This window comes from Heliangelus exortis, chromosome 3 (genome assembly GCF_036169615.1).
Source record: "Heliangelus exortis chromosome 3, bHelExo1.hap1, whole genome shotgun sequence".
Taxonomy (NCBI): domain Eukaryota; kingdom Metazoa; phylum Chordata; class Aves; order Apodiformes; family Trochilidae; genus Heliangelus; species Heliangelus exortis.
The window spans coordinates 107,317,624-107,344,485 of NC_092424.1; the positions used below are offsets into that span (position 1 = coordinate 107,317,624).

The 26,862-nt window shown below is 46.8% G+C and overlaps 2 protein-coding genes across 3 annotated transcripts; one reads left to right on the forward strand and one right to left on the reverse strand.

Annotated features, from left to right (window-relative positions):
* Window positions 1-182: 182 nt before the first annotated feature.
* TP53I3 (tumor protein p53 inducible protein 3) lies at window positions 183-14,116 on the reverse strand. Of its 2 annotated transcripts, XM_071742051.1 has the most exons (9): window positions 13,970-14,116; window positions 12,168-12,296; window positions 10,876-11,013; window positions 9,354-9,459; window positions 4,592-4,734; window positions 3,659-3,926; window positions 2,279-2,491; window positions 1,212-1,408; window positions 183-371 (listed from the first exon to the last, which is right to left on the reverse strand). In XM_071742051.1, exons 1-9 carry the CDS (start codon window positions 13,991-13,993, stop codon window positions 183-185), a joined length of 1,407 nt encoding a protein of 468 aa, XP_071598152.1. In that variant the 5' UTR covers window positions 13,994-14,116. The 2 variants fall into 2 exon arrangements, with proteins under 2 accessions (XP_071598152.1, XP_071598151.1); XM_071742050.1 differs by lacking the exons at window positions 9,354-9,459; window positions 10,876-11,013; window positions 12,168-12,296; window positions 13,970-14,116 and adding exons at window positions 5,331-5,461; window positions 6,300-6,420.
* A 119-nt stretch (window positions 14,117-14,235) lies between these two features.
* On the forward strand, window positions 14,236-26,431 carry FAM228B (family with sequence similarity 228 member B). The gene is made up of 7 exons (XM_071742087.1): window positions 14,236-14,435; window positions 19,550-19,624; window positions 19,900-20,097; window positions 24,412-24,489; window positions 25,089-25,176; window positions 25,279-25,417; window positions 26,247-26,431. Exons 1-7 carry the CDS (start codon window positions 14,256-14,258, stop codon window positions 26,287-26,289), a joined length of 801 nt encoding a protein of 266 aa, XP_071598188.1. The 5' UTR covers window positions 14,236-14,255; the 3' UTR covers window positions 26,290-26,431.
* The last annotated feature ends 431 nt before the right edge of the window (window positions 26,432-26,862 follow it).

The following is a 26,862-nucleotide window of genomic DNA, read 5'->3' on the forward strand; positions in this document are numbered from 1 at the left end:
ACGCTGCCCGAGTTGCAACTTGTATCTTTTTATTAAACACATCCCGTAAGGTTTTCCCCCCTTTTTTTGTGACACCCGCCCACAAATCCTTCTGGATTTGGAAGCAGAAATGGCAGATTTTCTGCTTGTCACCCTCCCGTATTGATTCTGCCCCTGAAACAACTTAAGCAGGAGGCTTTATTTTAAGATGAAGTGGGCATTTCAATGACAATTTTGCCAATATTCTTGTTTTCTTCCATGAACTTGTGTGCCTCTGCAATCTGGTGCAGAGGGTAAATGCTGTCAACAACTGGTTGGAGATGAGGGGAGGCTCCTCCAGAAAAATAGGGCAGCACATCTTCTGTGAAGGCTTTCACCAGCTGTTCCTTATACTGAAGGAAAAAAGCATTTTGAAGATTATTTCCAATCCTGTCATTCACAGAGGCATCTCTAACCACAGCACCCAGAATATGCACAGTTCTCAAGGAGACACTGACATGTTCATAAGGAGACAGACATGTAAACACCTGACAGCTGTGAATGGCAAAGAAGAAAAAAATTCAGATTACCTTTTCATTGAATGAAATTTCCCAAAACAAGATGTGTGAGCTCAATGCAGAACCATTTCTGGCATCCAGAACCATTTATCAAACTGATAAAATTATTGCTAATACATATTAGACTACGGGCAGAATTTTTCCTGGGGCTCTTCACTGCTGCCTTTCACTGTAACATCTGAGACTTTTGCCACATAAAGTGATTTTTTCCCATGGTAATTTCTGCACATCCAAATGCCCTTGGTCTCTCCTTTTAAAAATGATTTGTAATAGACTTTTTTCTCCTTCATCCTCAGAGACCTGATTGAGTGTCTGAGCAGCTGAGTTTTTGTTTCTTAAGCCAAATCTTTAAATTGTGGCACTTGTGAAGTATGTTAAGGATCATCCCTCTGATTCAGTAGCTTTAGAAAGGGAAATGCATTTAAAAAGGGAAATGCCTTTAAAAGGGGAAATGCCTTTAAAAGGGGAAATGCCTTTAAAAGGGGAAATGCCTTTAAAAGGGGAAATGCCTTTAAAAGGGGAAATGCCAACTTCATTTTCCACTGTTTTCCAACCTGTGTAATAACAGTTCAAGTGGTGTTTTTTTGGCATTAACATTGGCATCAAAAGAAAGCTTTTAACACCACCACCAATTTTAAAATCAAACTGTGTACCCTGCTGACAGCCAGCACTTACCTCCCTGTCTCGTGGTCGTAGCAGACTTGTGTGGATGCTCCCTCTTTTGGACAGCAGCCTTCCAAGCAAATCTCCATGTACTTCACCTCCACTCAGAAGTCCATAAATAATCCACCGGCCACCTGTACTCAGACACTTCAGATTCTTCTCCCAGTAGGAGCTTCCAACACAATCCAAAATAATATCTACTCCAGTACCTCAAATAGAAACAGAGAAGATTTCAGCAGTGTGGTTGAGCTCTGTTACAGGTAGGGTCATTTCAGGCAAAGCTAAAACTTTTATAGGTGCAGATTCAATCCTGAAATTCCCGTTTAAATCTTTCCACTGAGGTTAGGAGTTGGCACAGAAATAATCATTATAGATACCCAGATGCAGGCTCTGTCATAAACCCACACAAATGCTTGGAAAAGTTGAACTTTTTCTAACAGAACTGTGCTTTGTTCCCAGTTCCAAACACTCAGAAAGTGCCAGTCCCACAGTTCCTGGGGGAGGCAACCATACCACAGGCAGAATCATAGAATCATAGAATTGGCTGGGTTGGAAGGGACCTCAGAGATCATCAAGTCCAACCCTTGATCCACTACTGCTGCAGTTCCCAGCCCATGGCACTGAGTGCCACATCCAGGCTCTTTTTAAATATCTCCAGGGATGGAGAATCCACCCCTTCCCTGGGCAGCCCATTCCAATGCTTGATCACCCTCTCAGTAAAGAAATTCTTTCTAATGTCCAACCTAAACCTCCCCTGGCACAACTTGAGACCTCTTGTGCCCTCTTGTCTTGCTGAGGGTTGCCTGGGAAAAGAGACCAATCCCCCCTGGCTCCAACCTCCTTTCAGGGAGTTGTAGGGAGTGATGAGGTCTCCTCTGAGCCTCCTCTTCTCCAGGCTGAAATACTGAGGCCAAAGGGATTCCATGCAGGAAACAGCACAGCAGAGCTAAGGAAGGAGACACTGCTGGGCTGAGCACCCATCTGACACCTGACATGTCACCGAGGAAGGTGACAGTGGACATGGGGTGTGTGTGGTTATGTGCCAGGAGGTGCACACCCCCTCACAGAGAGGTTTTTACCGTGGGTGAAAGCCAAGACCTTTTCACTGAAATCTTCACTCCTGTAGTTGAACCCCGCAGCTGCTCCGGCGCTCGCCGTTGCTTCCAGTTTCTCCTGAGTTCCCACTGTCACCACGGGAATGGCTTTTGTCAGCCTGACCAGCTGGATGGCTGCCATGCCAACCCCGCTGGCTCCCCCATGGATCAGCACTCTCTCACCCTTCTGTACTTTAGCTGAAAGAGGACACGAGGGAAATGGTTACCCTGTGAGCAAGGGCTTTGGATTAAAAGATGAACAGGATGGAAAATGCTGAGGAGGAAACTGAAAGAGGTGCCCTCGGGTGGGCTTGGCTTATACCTTCATACCCTTAAGGAAACAAATGCAGAACTAACACAGCTTGCAGTTTACTGACAGGACTCCATTCTACCAACTTCAGTGGGATGACTTCAGCATGGCCCTGTCCAGTTCTGGGCAGCTGTGACCAAGCTGCAAGGTGGCTGCTGTCAGCCTTTTTATACCAGGACCATCCACTGCCACCAAGAGAAAACTCACTGGGAGGATGCCAGTACTGAGAAATCAAGCACTCAGCAATAGAGAGAAATGTGAGGTTTAAGGATCAGCTCTAACCTACCTATTTATCATCTAATTAATGCCCCAAAACATTAATTTTTGCTCCACTGATTGCTTGTGGAAGTGAGGCACTGAGGAGCCCTGGAGACATGGCCCTTATTGACCACAGACCCCCAGGAAGCAACACTGCTCAAACTGAGTCTGAATTTCAGGTACAGAGGAGAGATACTTGCTTGTAATCCCTGTTCTTGAGTGGAGCTTTTAGGTGCTGCTGCTGCAGAAGGTAGAAGTGTATTTGGCAACTGAGGAGAACCCTGGCAAGTGCCTGGTTAGTGCCTCTGTAGCACATTTTCCAAATTTAAAGAGTGTGAGCTTATGTCTGGTTTAAATCAGCTCAGAGGGGATTTCACCTACAATTAACATCTCTCTGAAACAAGGCACAAGGTGTCGTTGCCTAATGTAGATCCACAGGCAATGAGGGAGAAATCTCATGGCACAGTCATCCTCGCAGCAAAGCCAAATCATTAGAAGTAGGATGTGGGTTTGTTTTTTTGGAGAAGAGGTAAATTATTTCAGGGCTCAAGCTTAATGGGAAATTACCATCCAAGCTGAGAAATACAGATGAAAAACTGAGCATCTTTCTATATTTCCTTGTAAATATGCATTCAAGTGTGGGTGGGGAGGTGAGGTCAAGATTTCAGGACCTGTGTCTAGCATTCCATGTGGATGGAGTGACAGAGAGGAAGTTCTTCAAAGCCAAACAGGAGATTTCATAGCAGGAAGGAAGACAACAGGTTTAGGTGGGATAGATTTGCAGATGTGCCTCTCACCTACAGAATGCAGCAGCTGGAAGGCTGTTAACCAGGCCTCAGGGATGGCTGCAGCCTGAGTCAACGTCAGATTTTTGGGAACTGGCATCAGGTGGCCTTCGGGGACTGTGACATATTCTGCCTGGCCACCTCCAGAGAGCAGAGCCATCACTGCATCACCTGGCTTCCACTGGCCCTTGCAGCCAGCTCCCAGCCCAGCCACTCTCCCAGCTGCTTCTAAGCCTAAAATATCACTTGCTCCTTTAGGGGGAGGGTACTTCCCCATCCTCTAAAACAAAAGAAAAGAAAGGGCAAGGAAGGAAAAGCCACACATCAATGAGTGTAATGATCTGCAATGTTTTACTCCCCCACCCCCAACGTAAACTCCTATTGATTTATTCCTGATTTTGTACTGCACAAATATTCCAGTAATTCAAGGATCTTGCATCCTCTGGCAACACTTCTTCTTTCCTAATTATGTTTTATTTTCAAACTCTGTCTGTAAATTCAATTTGTTGTGAGCCCTCCTTGTCCAAGCCAATCCATGCTGGGGGGATATTACACTCTCCAGATGCAGTGTGTGGCTTTCAGCTCAAATTACAGCAGCTCAGCCTGAATTTGAATGTGATTTTCCCAGACTGGAGCTGAGCCAGTAGCACATTTCATGTTTGTTTCAAATGCCCAGAGAATGGTCTGAGCACCTAGAAAGATCAGAGCTTTACATCTTTTCTTGAAAGGTATCTGCCTTTCTCTGCCACCTCAGCACTGCAGTGACCCAGATGGAAGCATTTACCTGCTGAATCAACAGATATCTCAGCCCTGTGAATTTCCTCGTCCAAATGCTTACCAGGTCCAATCTCTTTTAACTGTTCAGATTTGTTAAGACTTCAGATAAGGGCTTGAAAATTTTTTTTATCATTTTCAGGTGCATAAATACACTTAACATACTCATACCTGGAGTAAATCAGCCCTATTCAGGGCACTGGCAGAGACCTTCATGAGAACTTCGCCTTCTCCTGGATGTGGTTTCATCACTTCTTTCACATAGAGATTTTCTGGGCCTCCTGGACCATCAAAATAGGCTGCCAACATTTTATCTGAAAACAAAACCAAAAAACCTGGCACGGGGAGCAGGCAGCTGGAAAACCTCAGTGATCAGTGACCACAGACTCCACTCTGCAGGTGGACAATGCAAACTGACACAGCTGGAAGGTAGGAAAGGGGAGGGCTGCCAAGAGAAAGCTGAGGAGTTATAGTGCAATGAAATACATTAACTTTGGGACACAATGTGTAATTATAAAAGCCATTTTACAAACCCCACGAAGATCACCTTGCCATCAAGCTGAAGGCCTTAACTAGGCACACAGCTGTGTGTGGGTGCAGCAGCACTGACCACCTGCCAATCTTAGCTGTAAAAGGTAACATGGAGATGAAAATAAAATCCTTTGCTTTCAGCTTCCTGCACGATTAAAGCCTTAACTGGTTAAAGGACACAGGCCCTTAAAATCTTCTACACAAATGGGATTTTAAAACCCTCAGCACAAGGAGCCTTTATTTGATCCATCTGAAATCCTGTAAGTGCTGCCTTGTGATTCAGCCCATAGGTGGCGACTTGAAGATGGACAAAGGCACAAGGGTTGGTGCGACTGAAAGGCAGAAAACAGTTTTTAAAATGCAGATTTATTTCTCTTGCCTCAGCAGGTGATTCCTGTGTGTGGTAGGGGGTCCCAGGTGTCTTCCAAGTAACTCCTCAGATTCTGTTCCTCGGTTCCTTGCTGCCGGCAGCAGTTGTTGAGCTGGGCTGTGTGTCAACCCTCCTCCCACCTGGAAAATTTGTATCTGTAGCAGTCCCCCCTCTGTCCCCGGGCAGCTGGGTGGAAGGGAGAGAGGAGCAAATCCCAACTGGAATGACTGTGTTACCTCCCAAGAGCTGGTACTACAGGGAATATAGCATAGGGATGTCCCCCAGGCTGGATGGGCTGCAAGCCAGAGCCTCTTCGAGTAAATAAATGCCAATGTGTGACAGACCAACATGCTCTCTGTAAAATCAGGTGCAGGATGGTATCTGCAGAGGAAAAGCTAAGTGCATACTTACTTGTTTGCAGTAAGATTAAAAGCAGAACGAGTTAACACCTTGAAACCCCAGGAATGTAACTCCCCACAGGGTGGTGCTCTGTGGCTGCTTTATAGTGAATAAACAATCATTCCTATAAAATGTGACTTCAAGGCTTTTCTTTCAAAGGCTGTCTGGCTGTTGTTTTCAGCTTAACCATCAATAATGTCTGTATTAGCACGAACATTTAAAGGGAAGCCCAGCAGATAACACCCTGTAAGAGGAGCTTCTGCTCTCCTACTCTGTCTAAATTTAGTCAATTAATAACAGTGTGAAAGAAGCTTTTGTCCCTCTTCCAACACAGTCCACTAGCCTCCATTTTTATAAATGCTTTTCTTTGCTGCTAGAAGCAGATCCATAAAAATTTTTTGTTTGTTTGTTTAAATAGAGGGGCAATTCAAATATCTACAATGTTTTCAAATACACAGGAAACCGTAGGAGTTGAAAACCAAGTTTCTAAGTACAACTTCAAACTCAGATCTGCCAGCAGTAGCCCAAAACAAGAAGTTAAAGAAGCCAAGTGGTTCCCAAGCAGAATCTGGGGCTCACCTTTCTCCTGTAAAGAATGGAGGACGTTTTCCACACCAGGAATAAACCCAGCCTGGCCTGGGGAGCAGAGTCCGACCTGGGTTCCTCCTCTCTCCCAGCTCTGCCCTTCCCTATTAGCTCTTCCCCAGCAAGTCAGGGGGTGGAGCAGGACGAGATGTGTTTTATATTGGAGGGGAAGAGGGGAGCAGAGTCAGGAATACTCGCACAGCTCAGTGGGGTTCATTCCCACAGAACTGGTTCAGTTCCAGGGACTGAGGCAGAGAATCCTTCCCCTTTGGCACTGAGGCAGAGATCCCCCCCAGCACAGGGGGAGATTTCATAGAATCATAGAATTGGCTGGGTTGGAAGGGACCCCAGAGATCATCAAGTCCAACCCTTGATCCACTCCCGCTGCAGTTCCCAGCCCATGGCACTGAGTGCCACATCCAGTCTCTTTTTAAATATCTCCAGGGATGGAGAATCCACCACTTCCCTGGGCAGCCCATTCCAATGCCTGATCACCCTCTCAGTAAAGAAATTCTTTCTAATGTCCAACCTAAACCTCCCCTGGCACAACTTGAGACCATGCCCTGTTGTCTTGCTGAGAGTTGCCTGGGAAAAGAGACCAACCCCCCCCTGGCTCCAGCCTCCTTTCAGGGAGTTGTAGAGAGCAATGAGGTCTCCCCTGAGCCTCCTCTTCTCCAGCCTGAACACCCCCAGCTCCCTCAGCCTCTCCTCATAGGATCTGTGCTCGAGTCCCTTCACCAGCCCAGTTGCTTCCTTTGGACCTGCTCCAGGACCTCAATCTCCTTCCTGAACTGAGGGGCCCAGAACTGGACACAGGACTCAAGCTGTGGCCTCACCAGGGCTGAGCACAGGGGCTGAATCCCTTCCCTGGACCTGCTGGCCACGCTGTTCCTGGCACAGCCCAGGATGCCATTGGCCTTCTTGGCCACCTGGGCACACAGCTGGCTCATGTTCAGCTTCCCAACTCCCAGGTCCCTTTCTGCCTGGCTGCTCTCAGCCACTCTGTGCCCAGCCTGGAGCTCCCCATGGGGTTGTTGTGGCCAAAGTGCAGGACCCAGCACTTGCCCTTGTTGAACCTCATCCCGTTGGAATCAGCCCAACTCTCCAGGCTGTCCAGGTCCCTCAGTTTGGTCTAATGCCTCTGCTGTGTTTGCACTGAGCTGATGCATTGGTTTCTTGAGTAGTACAGAGCAGATTTACTGAAATTGCACCCAGGGCACTTGAGCAGTGACAGTCCCGAGGTTTTGCAGCCACTTGAGGAGGTTTTATGGTTTTATTGTGCTCTGTGCCTGCAAGGCTGCAGTGTCCAGAGTTTGCGGGGTGACCCCTGGCAGCCTGGGGGGTTCTGCAGCTGCCTGACCACAGCTTTTCCTTGAGCTCTGCTGTTTCCCCCCCCAGGGAAAGGCTCAGCCCCCGCCTTTCTCCGTGTTGTCCTCCTGAGTATTTGAGTTCTCAGGGAGTAAGGCTGACACTTCAGAGTAGTTACAATGATAAATCACATCTCTGTCCATGTGTGGGATTCTTCTGTGGATTTTTTTCCTGTTGGCTTTTTATTCAGGCTTTTAACCTCTTCCTTGAAACTAATTTAGACTAAAATATCTCTAAAAATGCTTTTGTTCTCACGTGACCTAATGTTCCCTTTGTTTCTGCAGGTGAGAAGATCGTGGATCCTGGTTTTCTTGAGCCTGCTCTTCATCTGGTAACGAGACAGAACCTCAGCTGTCCTCTGTGCAGTAAGGTGCTCACTCAACTGTGGATTCTTTGGTGTCTTACAGTACACACAGTATGATTCAAACCTGGCAGTGATATTGTCCCTTCTCCCCCGTCCTCACAGAACTTTGCAATCCACTCCAGTTTAAAGTAACTTTCTGTAGCAGTCAATAACAATGCAAAATGTTGAAAAGTTAAAAATGTGGTTTATTTGTAATATTAAAAAATGTACAGGACAATCTCAAAATCCGTTCACAAAACAATTTCCTTTGTCCTCTGGGCCTGATGCTATCAGAGAACTTACTCTGCTTAGGGAGATTAATAATGTTTTTAATCTGGAAACAGGCTAAAAAGCAACATTAGAAAGATTAAGCAGAGCATCTTAAATCTTGAAGACATCACTTTCAATTCAGTTAAGAAACTTAGATGACAGATGCAGAGGGTAGTCCTCTTATGAGCTGTGAGCCATCAAGTGTTCTTGAAAAAACAGGAAAATCATCAGTCAGAATGTTGTAAGGTAGCAGTTTCTTGCTTGAATTGGATAATGCTTCAAATTCCAGTGCTTTACTTCCCCATGACCAGTCCCTCTGAGCTTGATAAGTTCAAGGTTTTTTTCTCATTCAGCTACCTTTCTGTCTGAAGTAGTCTGCTATAATAACACAAGGAAATAAATTTAAAAAAATTAAAGAACCAACAGTGATAACAATCATATACAGAACTGCAATAATGGAGATGCTTTATTTCAAGTTCAAATCCACCTCAGACTATAAGGTACTTGTGTGCATATTGTTACAGGATTTTGCAAGTGTTGGCATTTTTTGCAGTCTCCCAACTTCACACTTTTTGCCCTCCTGTATCAAAGTTTTGCCCACTTTCTGCCCCTCTGTCACAGAACTGTTTGGGTTGGGAGGCTCTTTATAAAAGTTATGCAGAAAATGAAAGTTTGAAACCCTCAGAGAGACTTTGAAAAAGTGGACTGAGAAGCAGAGTGTCAAAATTAATCCTCTAAAAAGTGTGCTTAAGATCTCAGTGTTAGGACTATCAGGTCAAGAAAATGTGACTGCCAAGTCCCATTTTGTTGAAGTTTAACTAAAATAAACTTGTGCCAGAACAGCCAAGGAAAGAAAGTCTGGCAGTCTGGTGATACCCATGGAGGCTTTGGAGCACAGTGGGGTGTGATGCCTGGAGAGGGTTTAGCTGTGGAGCCACAGCCATGTCAGTGTTCAGTGTCTCAGATTCTCAGGATTTCAAAGTCCACCAGGTGAATTTTTGAAGCTGTGAGCAAGGGCAGAGCTGATCAGTGAGGAGCTGGCACACAGGCACTGGGATTTCTCTCACCTAGTTTCTCCACAGCTTCCACACACACACTGGGATACATGCCCACTCTGTAAGTAGCAACCAGGATCAAAGTCTTTGTCTTCACAACTATCAGGCCTCCCTCTGCCTAGGTAAGATGGAAAACTGGTGTCAGGTTATGTGGTTTTTAAAAAACAAAACAAAACAACCTTCAACAACATCAGTACACATATTGCCTTACAGTTTGGGCCAATTACAGGGTATTTTCTTTGCCAATATGCCTGTTTTCTTGGGGAAAAAAAGGCAAATACTGTCTTTAAGTCTCATCCAGGATATGCACACTAAGGAGTGACAGTGCCTGCTGACTATTAAAGTAAATCAGTCAAATACTTTTATTATGTTGTCTAGGCTTGCATTGATTCATGTATTATTGCCACAGCATTTTGAAGGATTTTATTCTAGTGCTCACTGTCATATGTGTTAATAAATACAAATAAAGTTATTAGTACATACATGACAGCATTCCATGTTTAGGAACCCTGCCTCCCAAGCTCTGCCTCACCCTTTGGTAATAAGGAATGGAAAAAACCATTGCCAAGAGCAGTGACAGGATCCAAGCTTCAGAGCTGCTCACTTCTACAAAGTTCATTTTCAGGATGGGTTCACTGGGGAAAGGAAGAACTAAGAGGACTCCAGGAACAACCAGTTGGATGTATTTGCTTCAAATTGCACGACTGAGCAGCAATAACAAATCTGCCATCCTTGTCCACTGTTTCTGTCTCTGAATTCCACAGGGGAGGAGGAAGCTCTCAAACAAGATCCTGCTCACCTCTTCTGTACACCCCCCACAGTTACCTGCTCCTGCCTTCTTCTGGCCCTGGGCTTGCCAGGCCCTTCTATCACCTGACTGATTAATAATGAGGCAAGAAACCATCCCAGGAAAAAAAAAGTGATTTTTTTTTCTGCATTAGGGAGTTGAACTGATTGCAAGGAGAACAAACAGTGTCAGCCATTAAAGTTGCATTTTACAGCTGGCAGTTTTTTGTATTCTGCACCCATTTTATTCCACACCTGCTGGAAAAGGAAGGAAGGAAGGAAGGAAGGAAGGAAGGAAGGAAGGAAGGAAGGAAGGAAGGAAGGAAGGAAGGAAGGAAGGAAGGAAGGAAGGAAGGAAGGAAGGAAGGAAGGAAGGAAGGAAGGAAGGAAGGAAGGAAGGAAGGAAGGAAGGAAGGAAGGAAGGAAGGAAGGAAGGAAGGAAGGAAGGAAGGAAGGAAGGAAGGAAGGGAGGAAGGGAGGGAGGAAGGGAGGAAGGGAGGAAGGGAGGAAGGGAGGGAGGGAGGGAGGGAGGGAGGGAGGGAGGGAGGGAGGGAGGGAGGGAGGGAGGGAGGGAGGGAGGGAGGGAGGGAGGGAGGGAGGGAGGGAGGGAGGGAGGGAGGGGGGAAGGGAGGAAGGGAGGAAGGAGCATGTGAAGGCTTTCTGTTTGTGTTAGGTATTCACATAAGCAGGAGTAAGAAGTACAAAGTCCCCAGATTCCTCAGGATGGCCACAGCTCTTGTCACCATACATTATGAAGGTAGATGGAATTCTCATCTGCACGGACACATTTGTAGTATTTCTCCTTAAAGTAGAGTCCTCCCCTTCTGACTTCCAGTAAGTTCTTGTAGAAGCTGTAGATGAGGTTTAAAGCATTCTCTGGTGGCACCTATGTTAACACAACACAGTGTTACAGACCAAAAATCCATGTCTTGGAGATGAGGAGCTGCTTTCTACCCTCCCATGGCTTAAAAAAAAAATTTAAAATTTGCCAGTATGTAAAACTAGATGTGGGTTTTGTATAGCCTTTTATATGTTAAAAGGCTCATTTGGAACAACCTTCTTAGTCTTTGAATATTGTTCAGTCCCATTCCTCAGTGACATTTCTCTAGGCAAAGCAGGGCAGGACACAGCCTTCTCCAGGACTGCACAGAGCTCACCCAAGGAGGTGAGCCAGGTATTTCAGATATTCATAGGGGAAATGGGACTTTTGGCAAGTCCAGACCAGATCCTCCTGCCTCAAGAGAGGAGTCAACACAGGCCACAAAGCCATCCATGCCCATGAGCTCTCAGGGGCACTGGTCTGGCATAATGGGGTCACTGGTCTGGCAGATTTATATTCAACTGGTTGAAGGAGATGATCTAATGATCCCTCCTGGCCTGAACCTCTCTCAGTCAGTGCAGCTGGTGATGATTTAAACCAGCTGTGGGCTCTGCTGTGGATCTCAGGGTGTAATCCACCTTGCTGAAGGGCCAGTAGGCTGGCATCTCTCAAAGCTGTGATTTATATTAAAACTAATTTATGTATTAAAGATGATGTCACTGTTACCTTGTGAACTGATGGCACTGCTGAGAATCTGCCCCCAGGGATGGGTCTATCTAAACTTCATCTTCTAAACACAGTTTTTTCTGAGGGTAGCAATATCAACCCCTGGAAAACCTGCTTGGAAATGTGTGAGGGTATCATAGGAATTAGGAGAGGAAACAGAGCCGTAAGGATGAGTGTGGGAGGGGGGGTGTTCCTGAACTCCTGCAGAGTTCCTGGGCTGTGCCAGGGCACACACGTTGGCTGTGCCATGTAATGTGACATCCCCAGAAGTGCTGTTCCTCTGCTCTCTTTATCAGCTCAGGGATAACAAAACCAGATAACCTGGAACATGAGGAATTGAGGCTCTGGGGAGCAGTTTTGGTTTCTGTTCCAACAGTCCAGGTACAGTTCTGGCCAGCAAGCACTTTCCCAAAAAACTCCCAGGCACAGTTTCTTTAGATTCCCAGAATTTCTCCCCCTGCTGTCACTTCCCAGGATGTTCTTTGGTCTCTTACATGAAAGCCTGAGGTGGATGCACAGACTTTTTTTTCCTGTATGTTGATGGCAGCCGCGTTTTCTACGTGCTTCGTTCTGATGAGACCCTCAGTCAGCAAATCCTGCAGCTGGTTCATTTCCCTTCTGTTCTGTAAAAAGAAATACCCAAATAAATCATAGAATCATAGAATTGGCTGGGTTGGAAGGGACCCCAGAGATCATCAAGTCCAACCCTTGATCCACTCCCGCTGCAGTTCCCAGCCCATGGCACTGAGTGCCACATCCAGGCTCTTTTGAAATATCTCCAGGGATGGAGAATCCACCACTTCCCTGGGCAGCCCATTCCAATGTCTGATCACCCTCTCAGTAAAGAAATTCTTTCTAATGTCCAACCTAAACCTCCCCTGGCACAACTTGAGACTCTTGTGCCCTCTTGTCTTGCTGAGAGTTGCCTGGGAAAAGAGCCCAACCCCCCCCTGGCTCCAACCTCCTTTGAGGGAGTTGTAGAGAGTGATGAGGTCTTCTCTGAGCCTCCTCCAGGCTGAACACCCCCAGCTCCCTCAGCCTCTCCTCATAGGATCTGTGTTCGAGTCCCTTCACCAGCCCAGTTGCCCATTTCTCATCCCTTTTTGTAGTGGGAGCCAGATCATTCCCTGATGTGGAATGCAGGAGTTTCAGCAGAAGTAATGCCAGGCCTCAGATAAGCAAAATAATAGAATAAAAATTTTTTAAACCTAGAGAGCAGCAGAAAAATGATCACCTTTATCAGAAAGGCCATAAAAGTCCAGTTACATTTTTACAGTGTGTTTCTGGGTTCTTTTTTTTTCCTGGTATTTAATTTTCCTCGCACTGAAGGAACAGTTCACAGTGAAAAGACAAAGAAATGAGGCAAAACCAGCTGCAAGTAGCAAATCAGAGAAGAAATTGGGGTGTAGGAGTGGGAAGGTTTTGCTTTCTGGGTCAGTCTTGGCCCCAAACAAAAATTATTTTCTTTTCAAATCATCAGCACTGCCATGGTTATTGTTAGACCTTTGGGTCAGTGTGATACGGGGAGTTGTTTGGGTGCTGCTTGGGAGTAAATCCCAGATTTCTCTCGTGTGATGTTACCTCTGGCTGCCTGCATCAGCAGCAACAAGAGAAGTTTGATGCTTATTTAATCATCAGGGAATTGCCAACAGACACCTTGCTCACTTCAGTCCTGGCCACCTACCAGGTTCTGGTAAAAACTGCAGACTGGCAGTTATGTTACTTTTTTAAGTTAGGTCCTAAAACAAAAAGAGATTATGTTTGAGATGGAAACATTGTTTTGTGCTCAAATCATAACCAGTTAATAGAAAAGTAGCATTTCCTTTTCACTGGCACAGCCATATCATACACCAGATTTAAGTTTCCATTTCAGTGTCATTGAAGTCTTTAGAACAGTGTAAGTGTGAACTCCTACAGTAGAATTTCATAAACTCTGGATAAACCTCGAAGTTCTCTTGCCACGTAATGCAGAGGAGTTTGTTTCACATGCGGATATTGGCAATTGCATTAATATTGCCACTTAACCAAGCTCTCAGGCCCATCAGTGCAGTGAGCAGCCTGTCTGTCACACAGACATCAGCCTGGAGCACTCGTTATTTATTACCCTGAGCAACGAGGATGCCTTTGAACTATGAACCACGAAGGAACGAGCGACATTCCTGTTCGGGGTTCGTGGCCGGATGCCAACGGCTCCAAGGAGGCGGCCGGGATGCCATCAGGCGGACCGGCCTGCGCCTGGGCCTGAGCCAAGGGACGGGAAAAAGCATCCGGGCTGCCCTCCGCTTTGCGCCCTCACCCAGGCGGCTGCCGGGCCGCACATCGCGGCGGTGCCCGTGGGCCGAGGCGGTTCCGCTGTCCGTACGAACCACCCTCGGCCCGCTCTGTCCTGGGCCCAGAACCGCCCCGCTCACCGGCCCCGCTGAGGCGTCTCCATGGCAACCCGCACCCCTAGAGCCCTGCCGCGCCTGCGCCCTGCCCCTCGCTTCTGATTGGCTCACTCTCCAAGCTCTGCCGTTCTGATTGGCGGGAGGACTTTCCCGCGGTGATGGAGCCCGGGGGCGGGCACTGCGGTTCAGGTTGCCATGGCAGCGAGGGACGCTGGGCGGTGGGCAGGCGCGGAGGGATCCGGTACCGCCGCTGCCCCACTTCGGGCCCGTAGACCCTCCACTGGGTGCTGGGCCTGTAAACGGGGAGCCGGAGCGCTCTTCCCAAGGGCTGCCCGATCCCTGTGCCCACAGGCAGCCTCTTCTCTTCCGGAGAGGGTGGGTGTGATGGGGGAAGGACTGTCTTTTTTTAATTTTTTTTTTTTTTTGATCCGGCGGAAGGACACAGTGTGAGACTACAGAGGTGGATGGGGAAGGGGCCGCCTCCATTTTCCCTGCGGAGGGGCTTTAGCCATGCGGTGCGGCTGGGGTTCTCATCGCAGCCACCTCTCGCCTCCCTGGGGGCTTCTCGGAGCCTCGACAGACCCCGTGAGGGGATCCCTGCCCAGGGTGTGCCAGGCCTGGGGCTCTGCTGTCGGCCCTCACCTCTCCTCAAGGCTGGGCAGGATGCGGGGCAGGGTGCGGGGCAGGCCCTGGGGGGGCTCAGCCTTTCCCTCTGCCGGTGTTGCCCCCGCTGCTGCCTCCTCTGACCCCCTGATGTGTGGGGGTTATCTGTTATCTTATCATGGTGAGGCACCTGGTTCTGTCTGTAGAGATGCTCTGTTTGCCCCGGAGTTCCCTCCTCACGCTCTGTCGTGCCAGGGTTAATTGTTTGAGGTTTAACCAAACCAGACCAAATACCAGGTCAGGCACCTGGGTCATAACAACCCCATGGGGAGCTACAGACCTGGGGAAGTGTGGTTAGAGAGCTGTGAGTTGGAAAGGGACCTGGGGGTATTGCTTGACAGTCGACTGAATATGAGCCAGCAGTGTGCTCAGGTGGCCAAGAAGGCCAATGGCATCCTGGCTTGTGCTGGGAACTTGGTGGCCAGCAGGAACAGGGAGGTGATCATCCCTCTGTACTCAGCTCTGGTGAGGCCACAGCTTGAGTCCTGTGTCCAGTTCTGGGCCCCTCAGTTCAGGAAGGAGATTGAGGTGCTGGAGCAGGCCCAGAGAAGAGCAAGGAGGCTGGGAAGGGATCCAGCACAAGTCCTGTGAGGAAGGGCTGAGGGAGCTGGGGGTGTTCAGGCTGGAGAAGAGGAGGCTCAGGGGAGACTTTATGGCTCTGCAACCACCTCAAGGGAGGTTGGAACAAGGAGGGAAAAAGCCTCTGCTCCTTAGTGACTGCGATAGGAGCAGAGGAGATGGATGGGAGCTGTGCCAGGGGAGGTTTAGGCTGGATGTGAGGAAATATTTTTTCACAGGGTGATCAGGCATTGGAATGGCCCAGGACAGTGGTGGAGTCACCATCTCTGGAGGCATTTAAAAGGCATTTGGACCTATGGTTTAGTAGTTACATTATGGTGTTGGTCAAAGGTTGGACTGGATGAACTTGGAGGTCTTTTCCAACTTAAAGATTCTGGGATTCTGGGATTCTGTTGTCCCACTTGGTGGATCAGAGGGAGCAAAGACACCAGTGAGGGCCACCAGCTGTCCTGGCAAGGGGTGACAGCCCTTACCCTGTGTGCTGAGAGGATGGTGACAGGTGAACTTCCAGGCATGGCCTTTGTAAAAGTTTTTGTCAGAAAGGGGTTTCTGAGAGGACACAGATGTGTAAGAATACAGAGATGATTCATATCTGTCTTCTCAGAGCTGATGCTAACACTTGTATTTGGGCAGAGTTTTAGCAGATGGGTGGTTCCACTTCACTGAACAGGACTCAAGAAGCAAGAGAAACCTGTCTTTAAAAAAAAAACCAAAAAAACCAAACACTGACAGAAAGCTATGGTGCTGACTGCAAAGGAGGATGCAGGTGTGTCTAACAAGAAATTTTAGTCAGTTATTCTCAGGTTTGATGATAATAGAACAAATGTCTTAATACAGAGCAGCCAGTGTGCTCATGGTGCTTAACATTTGCAGACTACAGCTGTTAGGTTAATTTCAGGTCTTGTTTTATCCACTCAGACTTTGGAAATCCTTTACTGTATTTCTGCCCTAGCATGTGGTTAAACATGTAGGAAGACTTACAAAACAGCTGGTGTCTCATACAAGTAGGTTCTGCCTTTGCCAACCCTGGAGAGTTGTTGGCATCTCCTAGTAAGAGCCCAAATGAAATGGAAAAAGAGAAGATTAAGATTCAGTGGCAGCATGAGTTATCAAGATTGGGGAAAAAAATTTGCAGCTAAAGACTTTATAATTTGTGGTTTCTTAAAGCAAGTTGCTACAGCAGGCAGATTTTCTGTGTGTGCTCTGATTTGTCTCTTCTGGGGTCCCCGTCCTCTGTGATAGGAGCAAACATCTTTGCTTTGTGCTGTCTTTCTTTGTAAGATAAATGAAGATGGAGTCTTAATACTAAGTACTGAAGACAGATGGCAGGGAGGCTGGTGTGAGTTTTTTGTTTGCTGAGCTTAGAAACTACTAAAATTTGTATTTTCCTCATCTCACACTTGCCCAGGGATTTACAGCATCCCTATCTCAGAAGAACAAAACTACTTTGAGTGGAAGGAAATCTGCCACGGATGGCCTGAAGCAGAAGCCTGTGTCACCTTTGGGGACAGGCAGGATGTGTTGCCCACAGGAAGGTCTGGTCACCTATCCAGTGCCAAGTTTGGAGCAGCTCAGGAGTCCAGGTGTTCTCCAGTCCTCACTGTTTGCCTGTTTATTTTATAACAGAAATTATCTGAGTGCTAAGTGGGGTGTGCTTGCTGGTATTTTTCCATGCAGGTAATGTAGTGCACAGCCTCCCTGCTCACTGCAGGATGAGAACTGTGAGAATCCTTCCCCTGCTTCTCAGAGACCAAAAGGTGGGAAATGCTTTACAGCTTTCCCTGGAACTTGGTGGACCTGTGCTGTGTGGGAAAGGGAGGATCAGTGTCAGAGCAGGGGATTTCTCACAGGGAATATCAGCCTCCATGGAAGGCCCAACACTGCAGAAACAAGAGGGCATATGTAGGCAAATTATCACATTTCCAGATCACAGAATCAGCCAGGTTAGAAAGCAGCTCTGGGATCATCAAGTCCAAACCTTGATCCACTGCCCCTGTGGTTCCCAGACCATGGCACTGAGTGCCACATCCAGTCTCTTCCTAAAATCCTCCAGGGATGGAGAATCCACCCCCTTCCTGGGCAGCCCATTCCAATGTCTGATCACCCTCTCTGGAAAGAATTTTTTCCTAATATCCAACCTAACCCTCCCCTGACAGAGCTTAAGTCCATGCCCTCTTGTCTTACTGGGAGCTACTTGGGAGCAGAGCCAAACCCCCCCCTGGCTCCAACCTCCTTTCAGGGAGTTGTAGAGAATGATGAGGTCTCCTCTGAGCTTCCTCTTCTCCAGATTGAACACCCCCAGCTCCCTCAGCCCTTCCTCACAGGACTTGTGCTGGATCCCTTCACAGCCTTCTTGCTCTTCTCTGGACCTGCTCCAGCACCTCAATCTCCTTCCTGAACTGAGGGGCCCAGAACTGGACACAGGACTCAAGCTGTGGCCTCACCAGGGCTGAGCACAGGGGAGGAATCACAGATGGAGAGAGGCAGGGTCCCTGCTTTCCAGATCATGTAATAGCATCCCAGTTGTAAGCCTCTGGTTTACTCGGCTTCTTGTGTCTCCTCTGTGCAGAGGAGGCAGGGAATTGTGTGAGAGGAAGGGCCCACAGCCTGCCATAAAACTGTGATGGAAGAATTTCTGGCTGAGTTTGGAAGGTGTCTAACAGGAGCTGAAAAACAATACAACAGAGAATTGGGGTGTTGTGACCTATTCCACTGCAAATCTTTTTGTTTTCCTTGTGCCTGATGAAAGGACAGAAATCTCACAAAGTTATGCAGGAGGTCCTGGATACTCCATGCATCCAGTTGGGTTTTTTTCCTTGCTTTGCCTTGTCCTGGATAACATGGCAGAAGTGAGGGATTTTCATTTTATAGGAGCAGGTGGAGTGAAGGACATGAGCTCACAAATTTGAGGAAGGAAATCTTCAAAACCTGACTGGGTGAGGCCCTGAGCAATCTGGGTCTGTGTGGTTGGCTGTTCTTTGATGTACATTTCCCTGTGGTTTCTGACACTTTCTGCCAGTCAAGACAGGAAAGTGTTTTGTGAGGAGACAGGAATATTCAGGCAGATGTATCTGTCAGTGCATACAAGCAGGGAATACAAAATGAAACAAATATAGATGTGAAGACTTCACCTTGAACCAATGCTAAGAGATTTTTCTGTTTTTCTCTCAGTCTGGGCACAGCTACTCCAGAGGGTTTTCCAACACACAAGGTACAGTGTGACCTTCCAGCTTATCTGGTGGTTGTTTTTCACCAGAGAGAACAAAGCAGAGCAGTGTGGAGCCTTTTTCCCACAGAGGCTGAGCATCCTGCTCCAAGCACCTTGTCCAATCACACCTTGAAAACCTCTGGGGATGGGGTTGTTCCAGTGAATGATTTATCTTGCTATAAAAAAAAAATTCTTTCTTATATTGAGATAGAACTTCTCCCAGGGAAAGTTGTACCTGTTGCCCCTTGTCTTCTCTGTGTGGCTCCTGGTGAAGAGATGCTCTCTGTCCTTTTTGTAGCCATCCTTTAAGTACTGGCACACTTCTAGAGTATAAATACAGAGGTTCCCTCTGAGCCTTCTCCAGGGAGAAGAAACCTTACTGCTTCAGTTGAAGGAGATTTAACTCCTTTGGTTCTGTCAGGATTCTTCAGGTATGTGTTGTCCTGAAGAAAAATTTTTCACCTGTTCAGCACTGTGTGTTCTGAATACCTCTGCCTGTGGGTCTCAGCCAAGTCTCCCTGGTACATGGAGGTACAAATCAGCTTTTAAGGTGCTAATTTGTTGTGTGATGAAGCAGATCTGTCAGGTATAACACAACACCTGCTTTGGAGGTGTTTTTTTTTTTTTTTCTAATTATTCTTCCTCTTACACTTCACTATTATTCTCTCTTTTTCCTTTTATGTTTCTATTAATTCCTTGACACAGTATTTCATCACACCTTTAATTTGTTTGTGGCTGTATCTGAGCTGAAAATGAAGGTGGCAAGGAGCAAGTGGTGGTGTGGTTACAGTGAGGAGCAGCCAAGAAGTGATGGTCTGGACCCATTGAACATTTTATTCCAGTTCTTCCAACACCCTTCTGCTGCCACAATTAACCAAACTATTCAAAGCAAGGATTTGCCTGCCTGTGCTATTCTGCCATCTGGGTTATTGTATAATGTGTCTTTAGTCACAATACAAGTAATTATTTTGAATTCAGAGCTAATTTTAACTCCAAGTCCAGCTTTTACTGCATTTTGGTTTTTTTGATGTTTTGTTAGGAAGTACCTGATGAAAGTGAAGACATCATTGCTGCTGCTCAGTGCATCTTGGACAGAGAATATTATTTTGTGAGGGTAAGAAGTGTTACCTCTTCCTCATTTGCTGTGTGCTTTCCTGCATGCCATTTTTTTTTTTTTTAAATCTCCATCAAGTGGTTAATGAGAAAATGTCAATGATCTATATTCTTGGAAAACTAAATTTAGAAGAACAAGTTTCTGGCCTCCTCAGTCTGCTCAGGATATGACTGAAGTGATAACCCTGAGTTTACTGCTTGCACATTTCACACATGGACTCCTTAATGTGGTTGGCCAATATATTGTATGATTTTTATTTTCCATTTCTTACTCAGGAGGTGGACAGGTATTTAAAGCACAACAATTTCTTACATCTGAGAAAGAAGGAGATGCTGTACAAGAAATGGCTTGAGAGTGTTTTGGAGCCCCTGCTGCAGAAACTTATGGAGAAAATGGACAGCCAGTCAAGTGAAGAAATAGAGAAAAGGAGAGCAGAACAACTTTCTCTCTATTTAAACTACTGTAATAAGAAGGTATCAACAAGAAGTTAATTTCTGTCGTGGAGGGGGTTGTATACAGAGGGCTATGGGAAAGATCAGGGGTTTAGATGTTATTTGTTGTTCAGTTGAGTAGCCTGGAGTTGAGGCATGCCTTCCCTGGAACTCAATCTCAAAGACTTCTGTAGTGGTGACATTCTGTCATTTCAAGGGTTGAACTTCACCATCAGATAAAAACAATTCCATCCTTTGGTGCAGTGAGCATGTGCTAGGGTTGGAATATGGTGAGACTGCATTGTGCTGGGTTTCTCTCTGTGAGCTGGGACATTTAGGGGGAAAACCTTGAGCTCTGTCAGCTGAAGGCAGAGGCTGAGTCTGTGACCCTCCTGTCTCAGGAGTTCAGCTGCAATGTGCTGGCAGAGCACAAGTGAAAAAGTTTGAAGCCCTTGAATGCTACTGCTCAGTCTTTACAAAAGAAAAAAATGGTGGGAACAGGAAGGTACCAACAATATTGTTAAATCTGCATGCAGGTGAATAGCCCTAGCTCATGGATTCTGTAGGGCTCTGTGTTTCAGTGCTCATAAAATTTGCAGTCACTGAAGGAAATACTTGTTGGATTTGCTCTGAATTTTCACACCACTGTTGAGTATCAGATCCCACGAATCAACTTCATGCATCTCAGGAGTGGGTACAGTAAGAGCAGTAAGAGCAGTGGCATCATCTGCCACACAGAATAGTATTTCATAGTGAGCAGGCTTTTGTTGTCACAGGAAACCACTGTTCAGAGGACTTCTGAAACTAGAAACAAACTTCCAATCCAGAAATGAAAATGGCAAGAGAGCTGAACCAGTCTTACTGTTAAGTCCCGGGATTTGGATGAGTAGGGTGTACTGTACCTATCTGGGTCTGGATCAATCCATCTTCAAGCTTCTGTATCAGGTCAGGACTTTGGGGGGTGTCCTCCAGAAGCAATGGTTGTACTGGGATGTGTCCTTGTCCCTGAACAAGCAGAGCACCAGTGAGTAGCCTCCACCTCTTCTCATTACTCTGTGATGTTAGCTCTGTCATCAGCATGTCTGAAAAGCAGGCTGGAGTCTTTCAGAGTAACAGGACAATTCATTTCCATAAATTTGCATTAATTGTGGCAGCATATGATAAATTTTGCATATGATAAGACAACTTAAGACACTTCTGGGGATTTTTTAATCCACTGAATTCTGGTTGTGCATTTCCCCCATCCCTTCTTTTTGGACATTTTCTCTTGCTCTCTTCCCTGCTATTAGGCTTCTCCTTGTTCTGTCCCCTAGATCTTCTCACCTTTCCATGCCTCTGTCACTGGTCCATTCCCCCTTTCCATACCTGTTCTTCCTCCAGTTTCTCTGTTTTTGTCTCCAGTCAACCCTTTTACTTCATCCCCAGATCTCTCACTGTTTTACTTCTCTTTCTTCTGTCACTCTCCAGAGCTGTGTTTCCCTCTCCTTGCTGCTTCTGATGAATCCTCAAAGTTCTCTCCTGTTCTTTACTTTACAAAGCTGGTTCCTCCATTTCACTCTTTCTGCCAGCTCACTTTTCTGCCTCCTTTTTCACACCATCTGAGCCTTCCTCCTTCACCTCCCTTCCTTGATGTTCTGCTGTTCCATTGATCTGCTCCTATGTGGGATTTTTTTGCCTCCATCTGCCTGCTTTTCACCCCCATCCTCACCTCCTTTCCCCCAGTCCCAGGGACATGGACTGCAGAAGTTTGGTGAGGTGCTTGCTCAGAGCATGCAGATGTCAGCAGCTCTGCTTTCCCTCTGGCATCAGCAGAAGTGCTGCAATCCTGCAAGCCCTGCCTGGGCTGCTGTGCCATTAGCCACAACTCATCAGTGCCCAGGTGGCCAAGAAGGCCAATGGCATCCTGGGCTGTGTCAGGAACAGCGTGGCCAGCAGGTCCAGGGAAGGGATTCTGCCCCTGTGCTCAGCCCTGGTGAGGCCACAGCTTGAGTCCTGTGTCCAGTTCTGGGCCCCTCAGTTCAGGAAGGAGATTGAGGTGCTGGTGCAGGTCCAGAGAAGAGCAAGGAGGCTGTGAAGGGATCCAGCACAAGTCCTGTGAGGAAGGGCTGAGGGAGCTGGGGGTGTTGAGGCTGGAGAAGAGGAGGCTCAGGGGAGACCTCATCACTCTCTACAACTCCCTGAAAGGAGGTTGGAGCCAGGGGGGGGTTGGGCTCTTTTCCCAGGCAACTCTCAGCAAGACAAGAGGGCACGGTCTCAAGTTGTGCCAGGGGAGGTTTAGGTTGGACATTAGAAAGAATTTCTTTACTGAGAGGGTGATCAGGCATTGGAATGGGCTGCCCAGGGAAGCAGTGGAGGTTTTTAGGAAGAGACTGAATGTGGCACTCAGTGCCATGGTCTGGGAACCACAGTGGTAGTGGATCAAGGGTTGGACTTGATGATCTCAGAGCTCCTTCCCAACCCATCCGATTCTACGATTCTGGTAGCCCGGAACATTGTAGGCATTGTGTGCTGCAGTACTGACCAGGAAGAGACCTTTCCACCTCTTCTTTTAAGAGCAGGCTGTGACTCTGCTCCCTGCCAAGGGGTGTGAGTGAGGATCCATGGGCTCTGTGCAGGGATCCAGCTTGGGGGGTGTGTGGTGCTCAGCACCCAGCATGGGGTGATGGAGAAGGGTGGAATGGGAAACCAAGGGGTGGCACTAAAACTCTGCAGAATGAGGCATATTAGGACTTAAAGCTTTCCAGGGACAGAAAGAAGAGACAGTGAGTGTAGCTGCTGCTGTCTGTCTGGAGAATTACCAGATGCTGGGGAGCAGAGGCCCTTGCAGAAGCAGCAATTACCTGAAAGGAGCTTGTAGCAAGTCAGGTATTGGTCTGTTCTGCCTCATAAGTGAGAGGAAATGGTCTCAAAGTTGCACCAAGGGAGGTTTAGATTAGATCTATGTTAGAAGAAACTTCTGCACTGAAGAGGTTATTAAACACTGGAACAGGCTGCCCAGGGAGGGGGTTGTGAAAGATCTTGTGAAAGATGTGTAGGTGTGGTGCTTGGGAGGATGGTTTAGCACTGCACTTGATAGAGTTAGGTTGAGGATTGGACTTGATCCAACCATGGATGGAGGAGCTTTTCCAGCCAGAACAGCTCTGTGGTTCTGTGCTGTTCATGCTCCCATGGAGCTACCCACAAGCTTGCTGAGTGTCTGGGAACCGCCCCTGGGGGCCTGGCTCACACACCCACATAAACACTTTCAATAGTGACCTCTTAAACCTGCTGCAGATCCCACTTCTTGGGGATTGCAACAGTCCTGAACTATTTTGGTTAAAGTGTGTTTATTCCAGCTCTCAATTTTTGAAATCACATCCACAGATTGCCAGAAAGAACTGTGTAGAGCTCAGACCTAGAGGGCTGAATGTTCCCTTCCTGGGACCTTGGAGTAATTTTTGGCCTCTGTTTGTTTGTTTTTGTGGGTTTTTTTGGGTTTTTGTTGTTGTTTTTGGGGTTTTTTTTTGTTTGTTTTTTTCTTTTTTCTTTTTTTTTCTTGGTTTTGTTTTTTTTTTCTTACACGTTTTGTTTTGTCATCTCTACAGCTCTTCCTTGGTGCAGCTTGGGTTATGTCCTGGCTTACTGGCTGCAAACAGTGTATTATGATTTGGAGACAAGTGCTTTTAATTCACCTTTGTCAGCATCAGGCTTGTGTCAACCTCAGTGTCTGTCCAACTTCTTGGTACCCTGTCTGGTCTGGTGTTCTTTGGTCTTGGCTCAGTAGTGAACACCAAGTGGTGGAACATGCTGCTCCTCAGCTAACTCTGGTCATGGGGAACCTGAACTGCAGAACAGGAATTCTGTTGCAAGCAGAGGTCCTGATGAAATGGATGAAATGGAGCTGTGGTGAGGACTATTAGGATTGGTTCAGGTTTTTACTCCTATATATAGGCAGAAAAACATCCTCTTGACCTAGACTTGCATCTTGCAGACAGTAGCCTGCCCAGGATTATGGCTGGTGGGGCCTTCTTTCTTTATTTTCTTTCCAATATTTGTTTTCTTCTCTGTCAAAACACTTTTCCATTTTCTTGACTGGCCTGCTTGTGATTAGCATTTTTGCCTGTAATTATTTCTGGATGCTTCATGAAATCACTTATTATGTATTTGTGCCAACGGTTAAATTATAATGGATGGTGAAACCTTCCTGTAACCCTTCAGTCACCTTCTGAGTATGTGAAATTCCAGGAGTCATTTTCTCCACCTCTGGTACTGTGTTCATAGCATGTCCTGATTGTGTAACACCTGGGCTGGCTGTGCTCTCACTGTTCTGTCACCAATAGCTTCTGAAACCTGACCCCCTGTCTGATTCTCTTGCAGGGCTATGCAGCTTTGGAAGATTATGACCCATCAGAGTATGATCCTTTCTTCTTGAAGACACATACAGACTGCTGGAAGGTGTGATTTGTGCTGTGAAGTTGAGAGGCATCCTCTGACCAGCAGGAAGTTAATGGTTAGAGAGGAGGCAGAGCGTGGTGCTGAGGCACTGATGTGAGACTGGTGCAGAGCAACACATTCTGGTTTTATGGACTCATTTGTATGAAGTCAAAGAGAGTTTGAAAATGGATTTTACTGAGATTCTGTTATGGTTTGGGTCCATACGGAGCCCAGATTTGGAAGCACTGTAGGCAGTGGGGGAGGTTTGTTTTCTTCAACTCAAAATCATTGTGGCAGGATGGGAAGTGTCCTGACTAATAGGGGCTGGTGAGTTCCTGGGCAAGCTGGGTGCATGTCTGATCCCATGGCTATGATCTGACTTTGCAGCAGAGTTGTTGAATGAGTTACATCCTGCCTTAAGAGCTCAGATGCTCAGTGTTTCTCAGGCCACTCAGGTCTGTGCCTCATGATTTTATTAATAAAAAATGAGGTTGATGCTCCTTCTCTGCAAAGAGAACCCCAAGGGGGTTGGTTACACCTTGACATTCACCTCTGGCTTTGGTCTTTTGAGGCTTTAAGTGCTTGTGTTGGTGCTTAAGCATGAAATAACTCCCTCACAGGTTTCCATACCAACTTTACAAGATCCCCTGTTACAAGACATTGAAAGAAAGTTCATTGAGATGGGCATTATCTACCAGTGTGAGACAGGTATTTTAAACTGGTACCCTGGGGAAGTGCTTCATGGTGGGGGGACCATCCTTGCTTGTAACAGGAGATGCTCACACACAGCACTTGTTACTTTCCTGCCAGGAAGACCATGCTCTGCCAGGGAGCTGAAGGAGCTCACAGAGCTGCCCCTGCTTCCTTTGAGCAGGCAGTGGATGGATGCTGTGGAGTGGCTGAAGATCCCACCCTCCTACATTGCAAGTGAGGCTCATCGCACAAAGAGGTAAGAAGGGAATTTGTGTACTGAGAGGCAGCACAACAGCTGCAGTGGATGAGGCCTCTCTGCCTTGTCTTAACAGCAGACTATTTGCTGAAATAAATTCATGGTGAGCTCTGCTTTATTGTATATCTCTCCTGAGAAAGGAATGTTGGTGGAGAGCCTTCAGGTACAGAGTGGACAGCAGGTTGTATTAAAGTAGAGCATTGATGGTCAAGCTGAGCCTTGAACTAAAGTGGCTTTTGGTGGGGTGATTCCTGCATTTTCTGTGTGCAGCCCACCAGCCAGACCTGCATGCCAAGCCAGGGAACATCTTCTGGGAGTTTTACTGGAAAATCTGAAAGGATTTAGTGTTCATACTTGATTTGTGTTTTGGGGTGGGTTTTTTTTGCCATGAGTTTCCAGATTTTTGGAGCAGAGTGAGGTCATACTTCTGTGATGTACAGTCTTAATTCTGATGGTTTTTTTATTTATTTAAGTCTCAGTGCTCTGATTCACCCCTTTTGAAAGCTCTCTGGTTCCACACAACACTTAAGGGAACTCCTGCTCCCCAGTGACAAACCAGCAACACTGAACTAGGACTCTGATGGCTTCATGAACCTCCTCTCCCCAACCCCAGCTTTTGCCCTGGAGTTTCATGCCTCTTACTGGCCCAAGGCTTTATTCCAGCATTTTTACAACAGTTATGGGCACATCCTAGAAGGAAATCTGGTCACAAAGACAAACATTTTCTGGAGTGACTCTGTATGGGAAGGAGCCAGTGCAGGAAGCTGTGCCGGGCTACAGCAGCCTCTGTGTGGCACAGGCTGACAAAAATTCTTATTTCTGTTTAAAGGCTGAAATTCCTCAACCACCACAAAGATGCTGAGAGCCCATGATGTCCCCTCTCCACCAGCTGACTGCAGCAGGAGGCACAGCCACCAGAAGGTACCATTTGCAAACCATTTGTTACATCTTCAGCAAAAGCAAGTGGTAACAGCAAAGCTCTGCTGGCAAACAGCAATAAACTCATTGCCTTAAGCATGTGGTTCTGAAGTATGGTTACCCAGCAGCCAAAGAAATGTTTGAGATTCTGCTCCTGCTATTTCCAACTCTACAGGCTAAACCCTCCTGTTTTAGGTGGTTTAACTTAGGCTCAGCTCTACAAAGACAGTGTTGATGTTCTCTGGTTGATGGGGTGATGGAATCTTTGTATTAAAGATGAACTGGTGAGAATAGTTGGAAAAAAGTCTGGTGGGCCCCTCTTCTGTAGTGTGCAGGATCCATCTGTTATACCCAGCTGTAACAGCCACATCTCTTGAGTCATGAATTTCATTTTTGCAGAAATGTGAATGTTAGCAGTGGGCAGAAGGAATGACAAAGCCTGCAAAAACTTAGCTACAGCTGTTGTAACTTCACATGAAGCTGAAAGAGATCACCTTGCCAGTTAAGAACAAACCTTCTCTTTGAGT

Excerpts from the sequence above, each read along its gene's own strand:
- FAM228B (XM_071742087.1), top strand. The coding sequence starts at position 14,256 with ATGGCAGCGAGGGACGCTGGGCGGTGGGCAGGCGCGGAGGGATCCGGT. Across the intron at positions 20,098-24,411 it reads TAAACTACTGTAATAAGAAG|GGCTATGCAGCTTTGGAAGA; the intron begins GTATCAACAAGA and ends ATTCTCTTGCAG. Across the intron at positions 24,490-25,088 it reads CACATACAGACTGCTGGAAG|GTTTCCATACCAACTTTACA; the intron begins GTGTGATTTGTG and ends ACTCCCTCACAG.
- TP53I3 (XM_071742051.1), bottom strand. The coding sequence starts at position 13,993 with ATGTGCGGCCCGGCAGCCGCCTGG. Across the intron at positions 3,927-4,591 it reads ATAGGGCTGATTTACTCCAG|AGGATGGGGAAGTACCCTCC; the intron begins GTATGAGTATGT and ends CTTTTGTTTTAG. Across the intron at positions 372-1,211 it reads TACGACCACGAGACAGGGAG|TATAAGGAACAGCTGGTGAA; the intron begins GTAAGTGCTGGC and ends TTTTTCCTTCAG.